The sequence below is a fragment of the Gobio gobio genome (genome assembly GCF_949357685.1).
Source record: "Gobio gobio genome assembly, chromosome: 4".
In the NCBI taxonomy this organism is placed as follows: Eukaryota; Metazoa; Chordata; class Actinopteri; order Cypriniformes; family Gobionidae; genus Gobio; species Gobio gobio.
Window position 1 is genome coordinate 9,171,252 of NC_137100.1, and position 24,307 is coordinate 9,195,558.

General features: G+C 37.4%; 1 protein-coding gene across 1 annotated transcript in view; it reads right to left on the reverse strand.

Annotated features, from left to right (window-relative positions):
* The window catches only part of LOC307124699 (serine/threonine-protein kinase PAK 3), a 75,317-nt gene that overhangs the window by 12,485 nt on the left and 38,525 nt on the right, over window positions 1–24,307 (reverse strand). Inside the window, exons 2-9 of the mRNA XM_079814108.1 lie at window positions 20,626–20,816; window positions 16,005–16,105; window positions 13,956–14,109; window positions 12,804–12,841; window positions 8,140–8,202; window positions 5,116–5,268; window positions 3,555–3,729; window positions 240–303 (exon numbers count right to left, since the gene is read on the reverse strand). Of these exons, the coding sequence (XP_079670234.1) occupies window positions 240–303; window positions 3,555–3,729; window positions 5,116–5,268; window positions 8,140–8,202; window positions 12,804–12,841; window positions 13,956–14,109; window positions 16,005–16,105; window positions 20,626–20,794 (917 nt within the window). The 5' untranslated portion in view covers window positions 20,795–20,816. The remainder of the gene's footprint in view (window positions 1–239; window positions 304–3,554; window positions 3,730–5,115; window positions 5,269–8,139; window positions 8,203–12,803; window positions 12,842–13,955; window positions 14,110–16,004; window positions 16,106–20,625; window positions 20,817–24,307) is intronic.

Here is a 24,307-nt window from a genome sequence, read left to right on the forward strand (position 1 = left end):
GTAAATAGCTGTATTGAGAGGAGGTCAGCTGATAAACTCAAAACACACTCCCTCTCTTTGGCCTGTAGTCATGTCTGAATTAAATTTTCATTTGCTCGCGTTATTCTTGATTTCTTAAACCTGACATCCAATGCCTCCTGTCTTTCTTCTCTGTTGAACCTTGATATTCTCATATCCAAATGTCTTTGAGTTACTGTGTGGTGTGGCTGTGTATGTGTGCATGATGTGAGTAAACGTACCCTTGTCCTATTTTCTCAAAACGTGTATATTTCTTCTTGGGATCACCAACACTAACAATGCTTCCTGGAAGAAAGAGGAGAGCCCTGTAAGACTATATGCACATAGAAGCAAATACATAGAAACACAGCTTTTGGAGACCGGTAACTGCTGAAAAGAGATGCATGATGAGTTTGTTTAACAATATAAATAAGTGTTAATAATGGTCAGTGACATTAGGCATAGATCTGTTTGAGTGTGTCTGTTGTGAGTATTGCTGGCAGAGTAAGAACAGTAATCTCTGTCTGTTATAAGAACTATAATCTCTGTTTTAGTGCTTAGTGCTGTCGGTAATCTGGATCACATGTGTAGAGTGAAATGAAAAAAAAGACAATGTTTCACAGAGTGCACACAAAAGAGACCAGATCTGCATTCCTAATCAAAAATTCGAAACAAATGTGCGTAAAATACGTATAGACATTTTCTCAGAATTTGGAACCAGCTCCAAAGGATACTAATGGGATGGAATAAGAATTTCCTAAAAGTTATAAATTATCATTTTATTGTATTGGGTATCATAATAATAATTTACATGTCTACATTTGCAAGGAACTTTTATCTGAAGCGACTTCAGCTATATATTTTATACTTGTTGCTAGGACTGTGCTCCACCAACTGAGCTACAGGAACACACCAGCAACATTTCCATTGATGCTATGTTGGAATACCAAAAGAAAATCCCAGTCACACTATATTTTAGGTGTCCTTAACTACTATGTACGTAGATAAAAAAATAAGTACAATGTACTTATTGTGTTCATGTTGTACTGCAAAACACTTTTGCTGTGTGATACGGGTATTTAGGAACAGGTTTGGTGGTATGGGTAGGTTTAAGGGTATAGGTTATAAGGTAAGGGAAGGTCAGTAGTGTAATTATAGATGTATTTACAGAAATTAATTTATTTAATTAACTGCATTAATTAATTACAGCTGTAACTACATGAAGGTATCTTTGTATAAAATATTAGTACAATGTAAAACATGTATGTACACAATAAGTTCATTGTATCAAATGATTAATCTAAATGTAAGTACATAGTAGTTAAAGACGCCTAATATAAAGTGGGACCAAAATTCTTAAAATGATCCAGTAAGATTTCTAATTATGATGAAATTCCGTAAGAATCCTGAGCACATTCATTTAGAATTCATTCTTTCAAAATTTCTTATCTGCCATTTGAGAAGAACCTTTAAAAGTGGGAACCTTTAAAGCAACTTGACAATTATGTATTAAGTATTGTGGCTAAAACAATATTACAACACAGCTCTGTCGTTCATGAATTTTGTCTCCATTCCATATCATACCACATCAATGAACTAATAATGAACGATCGGTTTATTAAAATATTATTACTTATACTTGCATTTCTGTGTGGATGTATAACTTTGACATGTAGGGCCCTATCTTGCACCCAGCGCAATTGACTTTGTACACCGACGCATGTGTCATTCCTATTTTGCACCCGCGCAAAGCGCGCTTTTCCCTCCACAGAAGCACGTCGCTAAACTAGTGAATGAACTTGCGCTACCTGGGCGGTTCAGCGCAAAAAAGGAGGCGTGTTCCGGCGCAAACAATCCCTGGTGCTATTTTGCTGTTCCATTAAACAATTGCGCCACTGACCAGAAAAAACCTAGTCTAAAGTCAGTGGCGCGTTGCGCGTTGTTCATTATGCTATTTTAAGGGCGCATGCTTGACCATAATGTATAGCGTGCACAACGCGCATACACTTTGCTCATGTAATCTACACAGATGCAACAGTTATTTTTGCAAATCATAAATTGTTACACTAAAAAATATTAACACATGAGATGACGGAAATCATTGTGGTGTGCCACGAAGATGTGAAAAAATAGGCATAAATCTAGCTTACAAATTATTCAGGCTAATTGAAGTCTAATAATTAAGGAGACCTGTTTGCCCAATAGTGGCAACTTCTGGCAAGACATATATGTATATAAGGACATCTGACAAATTGGTTTGTCCGTCAAGAACCAGGAAAAAAATCGGTGAGGGTGGACGCAGCGATGTCCTCTGCTGGCGTCAGAGGCAGATCCACCTCCCGTTACACGGCGTGCCCGATTGATGCTGGCAAGCTTGGACTTTCCCCGTCTTCTGATGTCATTGTAGCGCTTGCGGCACTGGTGCTACGTCCTGGGGATGCCATTGCCAGCTGATGAAACAATTGTGGCTATTTCCTCCCACGCCTGTTTAACCGACGCTATTTTGGGTGGGTTTCTCCCATCCCCATACAACACAACTTCTCTGTCTTTCACTGCTCTTACAAGCACATCAGTCTCCTCGGCTGTGAACCACTTCTGGCGTGCGCCTGGTAAATACGCCATAATAATAGCAATCCATAATGGAACTTGCGCACCTGCTTTTAAAGGGAATGTTGGATGACGCTCGGATTGGTTTATTCACGTTACGCCCAAACCACACCTATGAATAATGAAGCTACTTCAGACCAACCCATTTTAGATTTGCGCCGGGCGCAAGAGCCATTTATCCCGCCGGGAAAATAGCAACAGCGCCGAGACCCGCCCACAAAGTTACTTGCGCTTCTCGCTTTGACACTTGCGTTTCAGATCGTTAAAATAGGGCCCGTAGTTGCAAAATTACAGTCAAACCAAAATTTATTCAGACACCTCCAACATTCTTACATTATCACAGTTTATTCGCTATAGTTTAGAAAATGGTAACAAAATATGACAAGAACTCAGAGTTAAACTGTGTCAAGACAAATTGATCAGATAACTTACCATAGAAAGGTATGAAATGGATTACAATCAACTAATCAGCTGTCAGCTGTTAAATTACACAATTAGATAAAACCAATTTAGGTCAACCAATGACCAAGCAATGCTTCATTTTGTTCAGTCTGTGGTGTAAAAGGTCTTAAGCACTTAAGTACTTAAGAAAAACATGGTCAGGTCAAAGTGTAATTTTGGTCCCAAATTGTTATAAATTTAACTGGTAGTCCACTGTATGAAGATTTTTTGGGTATAATATGTCACAATTTACAATCCTTTATTTTGCTATCCTCACTAACATAAATTAACTATAGTGTCCTGCACCCACTAATAAAAAAATGATATCTGGTGTCTGAATAATTTTTGGTTTGACTGTACTTACAGTTATTAAAATGTCTAAAGTGGACCATCGAAATAAAGTTTCTGGTGCTCTTAAAGCAAATATTGCTAAAGTATCTTATTACAGTTAAATAAATAATATTCTACCACCTCATATACAGCTAAAATCAACACTCTTGCCCACATACTGAGTTTTTCCAGTATTTCCTCATCTGTCATCTTGGATTTCTTCCTCTGTCGGTCAGTGTGACGGTACAGCGTACTAGACGTGTTCTCCGGCTGGACTTGTGACTCTGGAGGGGTCGTGACCTCTTTGACAGAAGCAGGAGGTGCAGTCGGCTCAATAACAGAGCGTGTGTAGATCTACAAAAGAATACAGTGATAGACTAAATGCATAAAAAAACATAGGAGAGAGAAACTGAGAGGGATGAAAGGAGATATGATACGTTTCTTATTTGTTTCTCCTAGACCAGGGTTGGCCTACTTCGTTCCTGGAGAGCCGCAGTCCTGTGGAGTTTTTCTCCAACCCTAATCAAACACACCTGAACAAGCGTAGGGGTCTTAAGGGGTACTAGAAAGCTACAGGCAGTTTTTTTTATCAAGGTTGGAGCAAAACTCCACAGGACTGTGGCTCTCCAAGACTGACATTGCCTATCCCTGTCCTAGACAAAAAGATTAAATAGAGATCACATAGAGACTTTAAGGGTGTGTTCACACTAGGACGTGGGTTGTTTTTTTCCCCACTGGGAATTGATTGGATCTATAAAAGTGGGCGTTTCATTCAGCTCGCTGTCAAAGCTCGCAGCAGACTGTCAGTTGGAGGGGATGTTCTACCCAAGCCGTCAAACTGACACCATGATTTGAAGGAAGGCCATTCTAAAAAATGTTAAATTAAAAATGTACAAAAAAAAAATTGGGAATCAACTAGCATGGATCAATTGTTCACCACAAGACTAGTAATGTGCACTAACAAAGTAAATAGTGTCAATTATGATTTCATGCCGACTTTAACACTCCACCTAACGGTATAAAACAAAGGGCATAAGGATAAGGTCACAACCTGATTGGACAGCTTTTATGATGTATATTTTGCGACGGAACTTACTGAACATCCAAAACATTGCTGTGTGCTAAATGCACTATGTGTGTACATACGGTGGTATTTTTTACCAGCAGAGAACTTGTGAAGAGCTCATCAAATGTGTAAGCTCTTTAGAGCTCATCTAAACAGCACCAGGAATTCCTCCGTCGCACACACAAGTGAAGATCTGTTGCAAGGAGAAGCGGTTCTGGCACTTAAACTGAACTGTAATGGGCAGTGCAGCTCCTATGATTAGAAGAACCAGGTATCCTTGAGCATTCTGTCCTTTTTAGGGTCACATCTTGTGACGTTACATCCTGTAGATGTCTTTGGTCCGTGTTGCATTCATATTTCAGTCGAACCGCACTAGAGACCCCATGAAAATATGTCTCGCTGTCCTCTTGTTTGGTGCGCACCAGGGTTCGGATAGCAGCGCTCACGCTTATTCAAATGAATCACACAGAGCAATCGCACCAGAGTTTGTCTTAATTAAACCAAACCTGCCAAGTGTGAACACACCTCAAGTCTCCCACTTCTCAGATTTTTCTCCTGAGAAAGTACCCTAGTAGTCTGACATCTCACTCTAGAATTTTGTACATTATTTAACACGTTTTTTTGCTCATAATGTATTCTACATCTATTCTACAAATTAAATATGCTGTACTAACAGATTTGGTGTGCTCAGGCCGTGGAGCAATGATGGGTGGAACCTCATCATCATCTTCCTCCTCCTCTTCTTCCTCTTCATCCTCCTCTTCTTCGTCTTCTTCTTCAGACACCGGAGGTGCAATGGGAGGTTCAGAAGTTGTCTTTGCCCCTGGCTGCACTCCCACAAAGACACATGAGTAGAGTGCAAACAGGGTTGAGCACTTGATTCACAATCAATAAATTACAAATGTATCCCTGTACTGCTCATTTATAGCCTTCATAACTAGCACATTTAAACAAGAGCACAATGTTCTACATATATAATTCAAGCTGTCATGGGTAGGCCTGTAAAACTTTGTTACAGTCATTTCAACCTCTAGAGGGCGACATCATAAACACAGCAGACCTGAGTGAACTGAGGCTGTTCCAGTTAATGGCTGTAGTATTTTACATGGTTACCACATGACACTGTCAGTCAATTTGTCCAGTTATAGTTAATAATTTTAGATGAATTTGTTTGTTGAACTTTTGTCAGTCTGATCAAAACTGCTGTAACTATTTCTGGTTCATTCATCACACATTGTAAATACCCAGCGCAGTGTTGTATACTTCATCTATGTTTTTTTAAATGTGTAGGCATATACTATGCACAGCATACATGCTATATGTTGCAGCACAAGGAAGTATGTATGTATGTAAGTATGCTAATCCATAATTCTTTTGATGTGCATTTTTGCGTGTTTTAATTTGCTGGCAAGACTTGGTTAAAAGAGTAGGTTACACTTTATTTTAAGGCTTAGTTTCATTAACTACATGTACTTGCTATATGGATAGGGTTTGTTTTAGAGTTAGTTACTTGTATTTATGCATCATTTACTGTTATTATTATAGTAAGTACAATTTAGTAACATGCAACTACGTCATCTTAAAATAACGTGTTACCAAGGACTATTACTATACTGTTATTGCTGTGCTATGTCTGATTGGTATGTATATCTGGAATAGGATTGTACAGTTAAAGTAGTTCATAAGTCTGCCATAGACACTTTATAAAGTCAACTGAGACTAAGAGCACTGGAATTATTAAAGGCATGATCATAATGGAATAAATACTCACAGGATCAGTGAAAACTCAAAGATTTACCATCATTTACTATCAAACGTAGAAAAATCTAACCCTTTCAGTACAAACACACATATCGAAAACACAAGTGAGGTTTGGGATCCACGTTTAAAAACCAGCTTCGATGTTGTGATGATTAAATTATGAAAGGACTTGACATTTTTACTGCTAAAAGAAGCTTTGGCTTGAGAAACTTAAAAATAAAGGTTCCCAAAGGGGGTCTTTGTAACAATGCAATAGAAGAAACATTTTGAGTTCCCCAAAGAACCTTTCAGTGAATAAGTTCTTAAAAGAACCCTATAGCAAGAAGAACATTTAAAAAAACAATCGAAAACATTGAATGTTAAAGTTTCTTCATGGATCCATCAATGCCAATTAAGAACCTTTATTTTTAAGTGTAGATTCTGAACTTTCAATTCAAAGCACTTGTTTTGTCAAAATGCATGGTAATTAAAACATCCAAGGCAACTGAAAACAAAGCATAATACTTCCTAAAAAGTAAGCATTAGATGAACGCATATGCTCTACAAGGTGAATCTGAATTAAGACAGCAGCCTCATCTGTGTAAAGGTCACACGATACAGGATTAAGCATCACATGCATTTTCATATTTGTCTCAGCCAATTAGAAACTGGAAGTCAGGCCACAAAAAAAATAAAAAATAAAAATCTAAACCTGAAATATAAGAAAGAGATTCCAGAAGCGTCCAGCACCTGTTGGTATGAGATGGATGGCGAAAGATAAAAGACACACATACACACTTACATGCACGTGATGCTGTTGTTGTATGTTTCCATGGTCAACTGCGGTTTAGGGAGTATTTAATAAGGCAAGCAGCATTTTTTTTATAGCTAGCAGGCAAATTTAAATGGAGTACTAGAGTACAAATCAGAGAAATTAAATATCAGAGGAAAAAATATAAGAATATCATCAAATTTACCTAAACTGACATTAAGTCCCTAAATTTCTTCCTCTTTAAAACCCCAAGAAATAAAAACGAGAGAATTCCTAAAAGTTGGCAAAACTATTTTAAAAAATGACCCAGCAAGCAATTTTGCATCTAAAAGACGACTAATAGCCGTCCAAACACAGCCCTGATGTCTAGGCTAAAATAAGGCAAAAATTTGGACTGTCAGTGAATATTTTATAGACGTCTAACCAAAGAAATTAAACCAAACACCTTGTAATCACTGTTGGCTTTGCTTGCATGATGGAATATCATACATCCCACAAGTTATTTTGGCAAAAACAACATGTAACCAAATTCAAGGCTATTTTGGCTAGAAGGGGGTTACTCATAGCTGGACTATATCGGGTCTATAGTAAACCGAGGCAGTGAAATGACGGCTATTGCTTGCTGGGGAACTATATATGAAATCAAAAATCTCCTGCTAGCCAAGTAATAGCAAGTAGCAGTCATGCCTTGACAGTAATCCTCTGACCTAGACAGAAAATCTTGTGAATTTCACTTAATACATAACATATAATTTGAAATACAGGAAAGAAAAAATGCATTCGTCAAACCATTTCATGGGGTCTTTGTTAATATGTTTTGTTGTGCATCCTACCTAAATCTTCCATTTTCATTTTAGATGAGAAATGAAACTTTGAGACATATTACTAGCTCAGGCAAGCCTTTTACATACTCTATGAAGAGTTTCTAGTTAGATCTAGAAATTTGTTTGCAGTGTGCAGCATTGCAAACTTTTTGTAAAGTGCAGACTATAAAAACTAGCTTGTGGAAAAGCACATATTTGGGCTGTTGGGTCAGCTTGTGTACAGTAATGTGTTTATGTATATGCCCAAATGTTGTGTGTCTGCTTCTGTGAAGTTGTAAGTTCATGGCTGCACAGTAGAGGCATTAGCTTTGCCAAATGATGCTGCTCCCTTAGTGCCGTACAGTATAAAGGTGAAGCTTTACCTTGTCAAATAATGCGCTGCAGGTTCTAAGGCTGACAGGTGGCCCGGAAGACAGGAGGCGGTTCTGAATGATGATAAGGTTGAGAACGGGAGGATATTTTACTTGACACAAAAAAACCCCCACAAAGTATTCAAACAATACAAATGGATTCCAGGCAACAGAGGATAGGAGGGAAAGCGTGACAGGAGGGAGGTAGGCAAAAGAGAAAGGTGGTTTGGAGGTGAGATTCTTGTGAAAATAATGGGCGAGGGAGGAAATACAACTGAGAAAAAGAAGTGAGCATCTTCATTATTGGGGTCTAAATATGGGCATTCATTTGCCACCACTTTGACAGCTTGATGGTTTGGTGACTATGAACCGTAATGTCTTTGTGTCAGACTGTCTTCCAAAAACAAACAACTCTATAGGTTCGGTTTTCAAGCACCATACGACCTTTATTTACGTGTTTAAGTCATGCGCCCTCTAGCTGGCATAAAAATAATGACAGTGTTGTGTTACGTCTGTCGTCATGAAATGTCGTTACCAATCAAAATGCGCGTTTAAATGCAATGTGTGGACTTTTTACCACCGTTTGTCATATTTCCATTTAGCAAAAAATCTTTTTTTATTAACAACTACACCCACCCCACAACACACCCAGTGATTTATAGTGCATTTACACTTTATGAGCACATGTGTTCCCTGGGATCGAACCCACGATTGCATGATCACATGATCACATGATGTTGTATTTTGCAATGCTTTACCAATTGAGCTACGCAAAACCCGAAATATGATGCAAATAAAAGGGAACAATGTATTTAAATGAAAGTGTCCTGTTGTCGATAGGGGCGCAACTTTAGTAAACCTTCCTATGGCTCGTATTACAGGGAAGTGACAAACGACCTATATAGGCGTATTGGTTGGAGGACATGTTGTTTTGTGTAAAGATCAGATCAATCCTGCCAGCAAAACTGGATTTTCTGCCAGATAAAATGTCAGATGAAGAGCTGTTCAGTTTGAGATGGACACACATTAATCTGGGGAGTGTTTAACTGTCATCTGTGTTCTTTTGGACATCTTAAGTGACCCTGACACTTAAATAATCAATGCTTTGATGAATAGTGCATCACAACACACACTTCTCTATAGTATCTGCTGATGAATAGCTAAAACCCCTTACTGTATTTTCTGGAATATCAGTTGCATTTTTTAACATCTGAAAGGGACTTATATAACATCAAGCAACCAAAGTGCACACAAATATGCGCACAAACACAACATATAATTTCTAGCATTGCTAACTTGACATCACAGCCTATTTCTTCATCAAACAAAAATGCAGACAACCAAACATAAAAAAAAAAAAATCTGTTGTCATCAGCTGGGGAAAATTTAAAGGATGTATGGTTCTCTTATCCAAAGATTTCGAATAAAGTCTATTTCTAGGGGTAAGAATTTCCCTACATCTTCTCTCTTTAAAATGAAATGGCGTCTTGCCCTTTATGAACTGAACTTTGATGCTTGTGATTACTCCCTTACGGACTGAGTGAATGTCATTTGTTGTTTTATAAGGATTGTACAATGAGCTGATTTTAAATCGTTCAATATTTCTGCAATTTAAAACTGTTGCTCGCAACGTTTTAGAGATTAACTATTCCTAATTTGAGTGCTTAATCTTTTACTGATTTACTAATGAACTGGGGTTATGTGCTTCTACTAAACAGCAAATTACCAATTGTATATAATTAAGAACAGAAATAAAACTAAGAGCTGAAATCAAACTATTTTTGTAGAATGGTATCTAAGGCATTTTAACATTTGAAATTAGTTTGTGAACTAACTGTGAAACATATGAATTATTTATAGGCATTATTGATCATAATTTCTTCAATAGACAAATTAAGATATTCCACTTTTGTTTCTCTTCCCAAAACGTCACTCACATCTCACCCTCTCTCATTTTTTTCCCCTTCTTTTGTTAAATTTAATACATATATTTTCATTTTTAAACATGGTCAAACAGAAAAACAATGTAGATCAGACATATTTTTACATCAAAATAATTTTTAACTGTTTTTATTTGCTTTTCAAATTAAGTAAATGATGTATATTAGAAATGAGTGTTTAGTGCATTTGTAGAGAAATATTTTATCTTGTGGCGTTCAGCTTTTATCTTTCCTCTCATTCAACTTAAACAGTTTGTGCTTGTTATAGGCAAGGTAAGGCATGTCAATTTTATTCATGTAGTGCATTTCCCACATGCTGGTAATATTTTTTTTAATAACTGTTGTTTATAATGAATGACACTAAATTGTTTATATAATTTTATAATGTTTATATATTATATCTATATTTTTCATTATTTGTTATATATACCGTTCAATTTGTAGGCTTTATTAAAACTAAAATACATGTTAAAAGTGTTGTAAACATTTATTTTTATTTGTGAATGTAATAATAAAATGCAACTTATCAGTGTTTTTTTCTCTTAATGCAGTTTGGATCTGGTGTGACTTTATTTCTGGAAAGTACTGTACTTTCTATCAAACTACTCTCTCTCACTCTCATTTTCGGCTGCTCCTGCTAGGAGTCGCCACAGAGGTTTATTTGTTTTGAATTCCAGTAAATGTTTACATACATTTATGTTTTAAAATTATTTAATGAATAAAGGAGTGATAATGTCTGCTGGACTTGTTAAATAACGTTTGGGGAAACTATGCCCTTAAGCCTATTCAATGCCCTTTAAGAAAGTTCTTCATGTAGTAAAATCAACCAATACTCATGAAAAATGTGTACCCCCTGCATTAAACCTAACCCTAAGCCCAGCCAGTAGTGTTAAAGAAAAAAAAATCATGAAAGACGCATTTGCTGAAGCGACAATGCCATACCTTATTTTTACACACGTTTTGAGCTCTTTTTCTGAAGAGCTTTTCCTTGCACCCCCAACCAGTTAGTTTACAAATCATGCACTATGGTAAAAGTGTTTTTTTAGGTGATAAAATAGTATTGTACAAGGAGCCATGCGAAAATTAGAGGCTGTTTACATGACACCATTTTCAACTAAAAACTGAAAACTTTTTATGAGTTTTGGCCATTCATTTGCAGGACAACTGTGTTTTGGGGGATTAAAAACTAAAACATTTTGATAGATTTTGATACTGATACCGTTACTGTTAAAGTTTAAAGATGAAGCACTTGTTAAGCTGAATCTTTACACTGCTTCCAGCATCAGTCAAGATGATAACCTGGATTTCAGACAGTCAGACATGGGATTTAGCCCTTAACCTAAGGTAATGTGTTCAGTTTGGAAATTTCACAAGAGGAAAAATGACAGATTTACACAGATACAATGGAACCAGGTGCTGAGTTCAATGGAAAATTGAATACAATTTGAAATTATAAAAAGTTAACCACAATTTAAGAAGTATGCCACCTACTGTTTACACAACATGACCTACAGTATCATTATGATATTATATTAGTCTTGACCACTGCTACAGTAAAATTCAGCTTTAACCAGTTTAAGCTGGCCTTGCAAGGTGTCTAGCTGGTCTAGATAGTTTACTAGCTGTATACACTCAACTGGTGGAGTCTGGTAGACCCTCTTGGTCAAGATGTTTATAGACCACCAAAAACAGCTTTAGCACCTTAACACGCTATGAGACATATGCATAATTTATACGTCTTTTAATACTTTTCAGTGGGTGGCAAATCAAATCAAAACCAGCAACGGTTATTTAGATAATGGTCGAAGAAGAAGATATGTGTTTGCTTAATTCTGTGGTTTAAAATCACCTTTGAATCTAGGTCAACACAACAGTTTTGTCACAGTCATCTGGCAGTGTTGGAGGACACCGTCAATAACATCAATGTTTGAAACATATGCTGGTGATGGGGAAGATTTTAAACTGAAGTTAACTAGATGCACAAGAGTGATCTTTATTATCACAATATTAGTGCAAAAGTGATCTTTATTTTTATTTTGCAGAATCTTTGAGTAAAAATTTTATTTAAGGCCACATTTACTAAAACAGCGCAAGTTGGCGTTAGAGTTCAATCCCATAGAAGCTCAGATGGGAGTGAAAAGTTCTGCACGTGATCTACTGACAATGCACATATTAATGAACACAGTCGCAGCCGGATCATTTCCATAATGACCAACGCAATATACCAAGCAAATTAGAGTCCGATTTAAGGCATGTTTTTTTAGGCGTTAAATAATGCCGCAAATACCAGTAAACTGACTACCGAAGACATTATTAAATCACCTTGCATGATTCTTGTAAATACTCTCCAATCGCACATTTTGCGCCTGAAAGGGAAACTCCCACAAATGCACATGCAATAAGGTCTAATTTTTCACTGTGTGTCTTTAGTAAATCCTGACATTAGTTTTTTAACGCCAAAAGAGAGTTTGCGCTGCCGCAAGCTGTTAGTAAATCTGGCCCTTAATCTGTGTCCAAGGAACGGCTCATAAAACTACATAATGGTTACATAAAGACAATGTGCAATTCAGCTAGTCCATGTTATTAACGGTTATGTTTGTGAGGGGTAGACATGGCATTACTGGATGCTTGAATCATGAATTCTTTAATTCATGAAGATGAATTGCTAAATTGAAATAAAATGTCAAACTGGGAAACAAAATAAGGAGGAAAAAAAAAGAAAACAAAAACACTCACCAGAGTATTGGCTGCAATGTAACCATGAGCGGATTTATCTGGAAGCAAAAACATTCCATTAGTCAGAGTCTTACTCAAGCAAACTAATTTATAATATAATTATATAAATGTAGAAGAGTCAAACTCTCATTAAATTCCATTACTAATTCTAAAGGTACTTTTTTGCATACGTTTTGGGATTTTCTGGCAAAAAAGCCATGTGTGCTATTTATACTATTATATCATGGTTTGGTATTCATATAATTATATATTCATATCATTCAAATAGATACAGCTCAGTTTTGGTGTGCTTTACAATAAAGTTCACATAAAAAAAAAAAAAACTATTTTCTTATTGAAAACATGTTTTGTTTAAAACATTCATATTTGTTACCTCCAATAAGTTTTAGGGTTAAACATTACAGGGTTGAAGGTTACTAAAAACTCATAAAAGTTTTACTGATAACAACATTTTAGCAAATATCTAGCAAAATACTGCACCACATCATTTTATTTCCATTTAATGTTGTAATGTTGTACCAAGAATAATTCATATATTTTAATTTGGATCACTATGATTTGAACTACTGAGTTTATTTTGATATAATGATATGATTTATATATGATTTAATTTCATATACAAAAAAATTGTGTCCTAAAAATAATACTTAATATCCTGTCAATGACATGCATATTAAGTTATAGAGACATACTATACATCATAAAACAAGCATCATTTCATCAGAATAACCCATACATGCAGGGGCGTTAAAATACATTTTTCAAGCTAAGACCCAGAGATTTCATTGGGGTGGCAAAAGAAGAAGAAATCCTAGCCTACTTAAAATCTACAACAAATGAGAGTATCTAACCATGACCACAAATAGCCTGCATAGAATAACCCCGCACACATACTGGTGCTAAACGTCTATACCACACTGACTTAGACCATATAAGCATATTGTGTTCCAATAAGAGGCTAATATTAAGAACTAAAAAATTAAGTGACAACTAAATTCAAATGAACTGTTATATTTATAGCGTTATAGTTCTTTGAGCGGAAAAGTCAATTGTGATTGATACAGTTGTTATTGATCAGTTGTTATAGATCAGTTGTTATAGATACACCCCTGCATATATGCGTGTGTATTTGAGTGGGTGTGTGTGCCTCACCTCCTGACGTAAAGCTCATGTATTTCTGGTTGTTGACAGTCTCTTTGGAGTCGTAGAACTTGAGAACATCTATAACAGCCTGAGGGTTTTTCTTCTGTTCCAGCTTTGTAATATTGGAGGTTTGCAATAACCGAGCCCATTGCTCTGGAATACCCTGTGTTTGTGTACATTTGTGAATTGGAAACAGAAAAAAATGGACATATGAGTAAATCATACAACTTTTGCATGCACCAAACACATAAATGAAAAAAGTAAGAAGTTTGAACCAGGTGACACTATCAACAACATCTATCGGATCGTGATTCGGTTCTGGAGTCCAGACTCTGGTTTGGTTCCAACCGGACCTTGAGACATAATGACCACGGTAGCATCGTTTCTGTGCTCATTCCTTCTTTCTCCCGCTAAAGACACTAAAGTGCCACATTAAAAGCTGCAGTTATTTTAAAGGGATAGTTCACCCCAAAAATGAAAATTACCCCATGATCCTCCCTCAAGCTATCCTAGGAGTATATGACTTTCTTCTTTCAGACGAATACAATCAGAGTTATATTAAAAAATGTCCTGGCTCTTCCAAGCTTTATAATGGCAGTAAATGGGGCGAAAAAAGTGCATCCATCCATTATAAAAGTAATCCACATGGCTCCGGGGTGTTAATAAAGGCCTTATGAAGCAAATCGATGGGTTTGTGAAAGAAAAATATTCACATTTAAAGGGATAGTTCACCCAAAAATGAAAATTACCCCGTGATCCTCCCTCAAGCCATCCTAGGAGTATATGACTTTCTTCTTTCAGACGAATACAATCAGAGTTATATAAAAAAATGTCCTGGCTCTTCCAAGCTATATAACGGCAGTAAATGGGCCCAAAAAAGTGCACCCATCCATTATAAAAGTAATCCACACGGCTCCGGGGGGTTAATAAAGGCCTTCTGAAGCAAGTCGATGGGTTTGTGAAAGAAAAATTACACATTTAACACATTATAAAGTCAAATATCTAGCTTCCACCAGACCACCTTCCGTATTGAACTTACGGAAAAAGTGTGATGTATGACGTCAGACTTAGCGTGAGCGTTTTAACTGCGTGAGGCGTTATACTTTCTTCTTAAGTTGAAAACGGAAGGCGGTCTGGCGGAAGCTAGATGTTTTACTTTATAGCTTTAAATATGGATATTTTTCTTACAAAAATTCATCGCTTCACTTCAGGAGGCCTTTATTAACCCCTCCGGAGCCGTGTGGATTACTTTTATAATGGATGGACTTTACATTTAATTTGTACAGAGAGTCTGGCCACTCTCCAATGACAAGCATTAACTTCCTTGAAGATGGGTAGTCTGTTGAAGTTTAAAACTATTGGATCTGCCAAGAGCCATTCTGGATCTGCCATAACCAATCGCTAAGGTTTGGTCTTGACATATGTCATGCGTTCGCCTTAGCCAACTCCTTCACCACTAACGGAGCGAGCTGGAAAATCAAACTTTTCCCGAACCCCGTGGGGAGGAGCGCCACAACATGGCCACCAACAAAACTCAGCAAAGAATGTTCTTGCTCCGGCTTTAACTTCTGGATATTCAGCAGCGTTGCCACAATGGACCGAATGGCTTCGCTCGCAACTTTCTCCATCACCATTACTGATCAACAACTCAAACTAGTGCACAACATCAACGCCACTCATTCCCTGATTGGACCCGTTCAAATTTGGCTGGAGAAAACCAGCGAATATACCGCAAACCCAAACGGAGTACTGAAGGAAAATGAAAATTGAAAAATTGAGCGGAAGCACGTAGGAGGGCGGAACCAGGCTAGGTTGAATTTACTTCACTAAACAATGTTAGTGTTATGGCATTGTTCTAGAAAATCCTCCATATGGTTTCTGATTTTCATAACTTAATGCTATTATTTACAACACACACACACATGCCATATCCATACATACTGTACACACACACACGCAAAATGTCAGAAAAGAACACCATCCACATGAATCATACATCACAGATAAAAATGACTCTCACACATCAATGAAAAAACCCCAGAGACTGGGTGAACTCACAGTGAACTCCCCCGTTATGGCGTCAAAGCCTACGTGGATAGTGTGCTCAAAATCAGAGGGGAGGGATATCTCTGGACGCTCTTTCTCTTTCTTCTTATTAGCTGTTGAATAGAGAAACAAACACACTTTTAAACCTTTCAGATCATCTCATCAAAACAGTTCCATTCAGTTGTACAATAATTGTACAGTATAGTCATTCGGCATCTCTGCTGGTTTGCTTAAACCAGTGTGGATTATACTGGTCATTTCTGGTTTGAGTGAATCTACCTCCAGATAAGCAGCATCACCTTTCTGGTTAAGCTGGCTAACCAAGGAAGTCTTGTTGGTGAAGCTAGTTAGCCTGTCAGTGTCCTGGTAGTGGGACGTCTGGCATCACATATTTTAGTAATCATAATAAATTAGGCATCATTCGAAAGTTAAACACCCAAAATTCACCCTGTGAAAAATTTTTTGATATTGGACATTGTGTTACCATGGAAACGGTGCTTTAAAACTTTTTAGCGGGCTCAGTTTTTGTGATCTCAAATTTTCTAGCAATTTTAGAGTCCAAATTATTTTTGGAAAACATATATTTTGTATCAAATAAAAAAGGGACAGTAAACAGTTTAAAGCAACACAAAAATCTGTCTTTATTAACTCAAATTATTTTCTTTACTCCATACACAAACAAAAATAAATATAGCTGCAAGCAGCAATACCGGGGCCAAGCGCAACAGAAGCAAACAAGGAAGCTAGCAGCAGACCAACTGCAAAAATGAGTAACGACATTCGGAGACAATTTTACGCAAAAATGTTGAAACCCCACAATAATACATTGAGTTGTATAGAGCCAATGTCATAGTTTTGGGCAGAGTTTTGATGTAAGATAATGAATAATAAATGAATCAGGAGGAATCAGGTGTACTAAGTTTCAATTCTCTATATCAAATGGTTCAAAAGTTATAATAGTTTAAATGTTGAATTTTTGAACTGGTGGTGGCGCTATGGAGTTGGTCTTAGAGACTCCAAATTTGGTCCATTTACAATTGATGAACATCTCTACAATTCTGCCAAATTTCAACATGTTCCTACCTATGGTTTTGGAGTTATAGACATTTAAATGAAAAAATAACATGTGAAAAATGACTGACACCTGACTTTGATTGGATTTTACTACCCCTTACTATCAATATTTTGACATTTGGGTTCACGACCGTGACTATCGACCTATGTTTCCGAACTTCTGACGCTGGTTTTGTCTCGATCGGACTAGCGATTTCGAAGATATCAGCTAATGTTTTATAAGCGCTTAATTGCAACGCTGCACAAACCATATGCCGAAACATTGCAAGTCTGGTATCGTTGGACTCAGCAAGGATTCAGGTGCCAAAAAAAGTTACTCCCATGAAAATAAGTCAACCACACCCAAAGTTATAAGCATTTGAAAAAAAAAATCACTAGGTGGCGCTGTTTCGAAACTTCTCAGGCTCCTTCAGGGCATTGTGCTGATGACCTATACCGAGTTTTGTAACAATCCGTTCATGTGTTCATAAAATACAGCATTTTATCACAATTCAAAATGGCCGACAGGCAAAATGGCCGATATGGTAAAATTGGATATCAGCCGACTCGACATAATGTCCCGAATCTAACAAGACCATGATTTTTGGCCAAACGGTTCAGAAGTTATAAGCAAAAATAGCCATTTTTCGTATCTCCAGACCAGTAGGTGGCGCTGCGCCGAAACACTGCATTTTGCCTCGGGTCATGCTCGTGACGACATGTACCAAGTTTGGTTTGAATACAATAAAGTGTTGCGGAGATATAGCCTTATGTGTATTTTTGCAACCGCTACGTAAAATTTGTTCGAGCGTTTTTCGAAAACGATTTGACGAATCAACTTGAATTCCATAACTTTTTGATGGCACCGCCTGAAGATGATCTGGCTCAATTTTCGTGCAAATTGGACGAACCGTCTAGGACGAGTTTGCAAAAGTAGTTTTTTTTTGGGAAAATTAAAAATGGCAGGAAATTTATAATGACGGAAAATGATGTCATAGGGTGCGATCAAACCGGGAATCAGAGGAATCAGAGGAAAACAGAATTTTGTTTCTAGACTTCTGTTAAAAATTATTAACATAAACATGAGTGAAACTTTGGACATGTGGTGGCGCTAGAGGGATTGAGTTAGAGACACCAAAATTGGTGTATTTAATGTTGGGACTGTCCTCTATCAGAATGTCAAATCGTTACAACTTTCCCGTAAACAGTTCTATGGGCTGCCATAGACTTCAATGGCGGAAAAATAATAATACGAGAATGGATACAATAGGTGCCTAAGCACCTTCGGTGCTTGGCCCCTGATTAACAAAATATGAAATCTGATTCCTGCTATGAAATAAAAATGAATGGGACTAAGGCTGTTAAATTTCACAGATGACAAAGCTATACTTTTACACTATACTGTATATTCCAAATCTTCAGAAGTCTCATGATAGCTAGGACTGAATTGTCATTAAAATATTGTTATTTAATTATGAATAAAAGTTATTCACTGAAAATCTTCCCCTCGGACATAGCTCTAGCCTGGATGCAAGCCGAACTTAGCCCCGCCCACAACATTTGAGGTCGGGAAGTTCGGTCTGGACATGATCCGTTGTGGAGCAACTATGCTCGAACCAGACCTATTCGGACCTATCAAATTGTCAGGTTGGGCTTTATACAATGATGGACAGATCAACAGTAACGTCAGCATCCACGTCACCAAAGAGCGCTTGGGTTGAATTTGTTTACTAAACCGGGAACTTGTTCGTATATGCATTTACCTTTACTATTTCTCTCAAAAATGATGATCATGTTAGTGAGTACTCCGTGTATCCTTAAATTCTTTTTACAACACCGGCAAAGATCGTTTACACTCATCTTCTTCTTCTACTTCTTCCAGCGTGCGTGCAGTTGAGTTTGGTTGACAACAATGCGTCGCTCAACACGTCACTTACTCCGTTGCCCTGATTGGTTGTAGGTCTATCCAATTGAGTGCAGAGGCATTTTCTTTCCTGGTTCGGTTGAAACACGCCCCATAATCACAGCCCAATGCAGTATCAGACTCATATTCTGTCTAGAATCTAAGTATGACCACGTCAGGCTATCGTAGCTCTGAAATCTAAAAGACAGTTTTGAAAGTCTGTCAGTTTCAAAGTTCTACTCATCACCTAAATGTTTTTATTAAATATTTTGGCTAATTTAATTAATAATTTTACCTTATTTAAAGCTACACTGTGTGATATTTTCCCCCATCTAGTGGTGAAAAGGTATATGACCATCCAGTGAATTTTAGTTTCTGTTCTTCTCAATTCCGATTTCGTTTCAACTCCTACGGTGGCCGATTTAGTCCAAGATTAACATGGCTTCCAGTCCTATGCTTCTAGTTCGACCTCGTCCACATTCGACACGGTGCCTGTGGGATATTCTGTGCGCAGTGGGATGGTTAGAACTCAACTGGCCTAATTATTCGGCTAGAAAGAACTGCAGCTAATCCAGAGTGAACTTTGATGATAGTAATGTTTATTCAGTCATCCAATTGCAAGGCATAAACAGGTTTGCGTGGATATGTACATAAATGTGGTTTCTGTGAGAGAACAAATAAGGATGGTAAATATACATACACTGAACTGTATATCTATACTTATAAGTTACATTTGTATAATGTAACCGTAAACCAGAGCTTATTGTACCATATATAGGCGCTAAATGCAGCTGCATTAAAAGGAGCTGAGCTGCCGCTGCTAACAAGCGGTGTCCGGTTACAAAAGTGTGTGCGGCGCTTTAACGTTAGCACTGCAGTGCGCTCTGTATAACAATTGTTAATATGCCGATCAGACCTGATACATATTTCCATCAACATACATTACAAGCAAATATTTTCTAAAAACGAATAAACATTGTTGATAACAAAATAACTGAATGATTATTCAAATAGGTGAGCATTACGCTATTGTATGTTGACACAAAAATACTTCTGAGGTGACATCAACTGAATTACGCGATGACACACTCTGAAACACATCTACAATGAAAATAACTATTATTACTTACGGAGTTATTATTAACGCACAGAAATACCACACAAGGAAAAACAGACTTTTGAGGAATAAACAAGGCAGGAAAACTCCATATAACTCTGTTACTGGACGCTGCTGAGATGAAAACTCTCTGCACATGCACCAGACAAGTCTGAACAAGTTGACGCGCACATGCGCGAGGCAGAGAATTTTGTACAGTGCCATATTAAAACCGGTTAAAACGCGAAAGGCGAAGCTTGAATTTACGGGTATGTCCCTCTTTGGCTAATGTACTTTCAAGATGGAGGGGCAACATGGCGACCACCGTTAGATCCCATTACCTTATGTATTTTCAATGGCATATTATACACTTACGAGAATACTTTATTACTTGAAAGAAGTAAATATACATTAATGAGCACATATATTTTTGAAAGAACTAAGTGTTTTTAGCTAAGAATAGACTAAAAAAGTTACACAGTGTAGCTTTAAATAAATTCTGCATATTTCCCCCCACAATCAGTGCAAAAATTGTGAAAACAGAAGTACTATTTCTGTGTGGGACAAGTGGGTGCACATACTTTTGTCTCCCCCGGGAAAGATGGACCTGAGACGGGCTTTCTTGTTCTTCTCTTCTGGAGCCATTGGAAGTGGTTTGGAACTGAGTACTGAGGAAGGGTCACGGGAACTACTGTTCATTCTCAAGGGAGGGGCAGGTGGTTTTTCTTCAATATCGACACTATCGGACATCTTTAGTTGCACTCCCTATGGCCTGCAAAGACAGAAAGAAAGAGCTTTTGTAAAGTCTATTTTTCAGACATATGATCACTGAAAAAGTGGCAGACACTTCACAAGATTCTATACATTAAAGTAGGGCTGGGTATTGACACAAATTTCACGATTCACAGATTTCGATTCACAAGCTTGCAATTTGATTTGATTTCGATTCCGATTCGATTTGATTCAATATTGATTATTTTGGATATTTCAGCTACAGTACATGGCAAATTTTCTCAAGGAAAACTCTGAATTGTATAGACACTTAAATTACACTCAATATGTTTTTTATTATAATAAAGTTATAATATTAACTTAATCACATAATCATATTTCTTCTCCTTTTCTACTTTTTAATTATAAATATTTAAATGGTGGCTGTCATAAAAACATGCCAGATTAATTCAAACATGCATTAAATATTGAAGAACATTAAAAAATTATAATGAATTTGTAATATGGTGCATATATTTAGCAAAATGCTCCTCTCTAGAGTTATTTTTTCTATCTGACTAACGAGTTTATGGACACTGGATATGGGTTTTCTGAGGTAAATGTGACGTTATACGCGACATTGTTTACAAGCTGCTTTATTGATGTCTTTCCACGGTTCAAACACTTTATTTCATGCTGTAACTGGTATTAAGGCGGAAGAGAAGATCAGTTCACATGAGCTCCGCGCTGCCGCTTCTCTTGAGCTGAGCTTCGTCAGTCGCTAGAGCGATCTCATGCCACAGCGCCAAAACAGTATTTATGTTTTTGAATTTCATAATAAAATGGACATAATTTGAAATCTGAAACTTTGTTTCATATCAATACTAACAAAACACAAAATTATTGCGATTTATTCATCAACTGAAAACAGGACGACTAATCGATTCTTGGGATTTAAGAATTGATATCGGTTTGTCAAAATGAGAATCAATTCAAATATCTTTTACCCAGCACTACATTAAAGTCCCCCTGTAGTCAATCATTTTATCCCTTAAAATTCATATTTGATCACCAAAATTTAAAAAAAAATTATCCATGCCTTAAAATGAATGTAACTCTACACCCTTGCTTCATTTAGTATACGTGGAGCCATGAATATGCAAATTAGCCCTGCCTCCACCCAATCACATGTGGTCAGAATGCCTGATCCACTCACTCAACTTTACTGTAGTAAACACTACACAATGGCAAGTGGAAATACTGGTTCAACTCAGCCATATATGTTTGAACCAGAAACTGATTCATAAGAAGATGAAGAGTGAATTATACAGGCTGGTCTATACTCACCTAAAGGATTATTAGGAACATCTGTTCAATTTCTCATTAATGCAATTATCTAATCAACCAATCACATGGCAGTTGCTTCAATGCATTTAGGGGTGTGGTCCTGGTCAAGACAATCTCCTGAACTCCAAACTGAATGTCAGAATGGGAAAGAAAGGTGATTTAAGCAATTTTGAGCGTGGCATGGTTGTTGGTGCCAGACGGGTCGGTCTGAGTATTTCACAATCTGCTCAGTTACTGGGATTTTCACGCACAACCATTTCTAGGGTTTACAAAGAATGGTGTGAAAAGGGAAAAACATCCAGTATGCGGCAGTCCAGTGGGTGAAAATGCCTTGTTCATGCTAGAGGTCAGAGGAGAATGGGCCGACTGATTCAAGCTGATAGAAGAGCAACTTTGACTGAAATAACCACTCGTTACAACCGAGGTATGCAGCAAAGCATTTGTGAAGCCACAACACACACAACCTTGAGGCGGATGGGCTACAACAGCAGAAGACCCCACCGGGTACCACTCATCTCCACTACAAATAGGAAAAAGAGGCTACAATTTGCACAAGCTCACCAAAATTGGACAGTTGAAGACTGGAAAAATGTTGCCTGGTCTGATGAGTCTTGATTTCTGTTGAGACATTCAGATGGTAGAGTCAGAATTCGGCGTAAACAGAATGAGAACATGGATCCATCATGCCTTGTTACCACTGTGCAGGCTGGTGGTGGTGGTGTAATGGTGTGGGGGATGTTTTCTTGGCACACTTTAGGCCCCTTAGTGCCAATTGGGCATCGTTTAAATGCCACGGCCTACCTGAGCATTGTTTCTGACCATGTCCATCCCTTTATGACCACCATGTACCTATCCTCTGATGGCTACTTCCAGCAGGATAATGCACCATGTCACAAAGCTTGAATCATTTCAAATTGGTTTCTTGAACATGACAATGAGTTCACTGAACTAAAATGGCCCCCATAGACACCAGATCTCAACCCAATAGAGCATCTTTGGGATGTGGTGGAACGGGAGCTTCTTGCCCTGGATGTGCATCCCACAAATCTCCATCAACTGCAAGATGCTCTCCTATCAATATGGGCCAACATTTCTAAAGAATGCTTTCAGAACCTTGTTGAATCAATGCCACGTAGAATTAACGCAGTTCTGAAGGCGAAAGGGGGTCAAACACAGTATTAGTATGGTGTTCCTAATAATCCTTTCGGTGATTGTACAAGTCGATGTATCAGAATGGTAATGCGTTTTATCGCTCTCTACAACTTCGGACACATAACGTTAATTCATATGATTAGTCTTTGGCTTGACTATGTTATCAAACTGCTAATGTTACACAAGCCACCTCAGAGTCAGACAGCTGCTAAAAATCAGCATCCTTAGAAATGCTTTGAACAACTTCATCATAACATTGTGAAATACCTACATCATATTCATAATTCACCCGCTATATTGCAAAATGTACCAGATTGTTCATATCAACAGAAAAATATACTTCCCTGCTTAGAAGCATAGTAGTGATGATATGCTAAAGCCTGTCTGCACGTAGACGTGATTGGTTACAAGTTGTTTGAGACTATTTGCTGAGCCTATGCAGTATTAGGTCACCAAAGAGGCTAATCAGATGAGGAGCACAGGGCAAAGGGTGGCATTTGGGACAGGGCCAGATGATGCTGCCCCAAAAACTGCCCCAAATCCATTGTATTGGTTTAGTGTAATTTTGAAAGAGGCACAGTGTTTACACTCTTCAGTAAATAAAGCTATTAATGGCTTATTAATAGTTGTCTCTGAACAAAAGCTAGTCTAGCAGAACATACTTTAAAAAAAGAGCTACACACTTCACTTTTGAAGAAAACCCTTTGAAAATCTCTTTGTGAATCTCTACTCCATCACGTAAAGTTAAAAAGATGTCACTGGGGTGGTAACCTTTTGCCATTTAGGTACAACCTTCATATCTATAGGGGCAAATAAGGCACACATGTATACCTTTCAAACGTTTTTTTTTTTGTTTCAAACATTATTCTGAAAGTGATTAAAATAAGAATTGTTTATCAAACACTGAACAGTCATAACATTTCCAACATTCACTGGAAGGAAAACACTCTCACACCCACACAAACAAACACAGATGCTGTTTTATCTTTACAAAGTAATCAATTGTAATTAGCCTGTGACCCTGTGGATGTCATAGATTTTTGCCTTTATGAA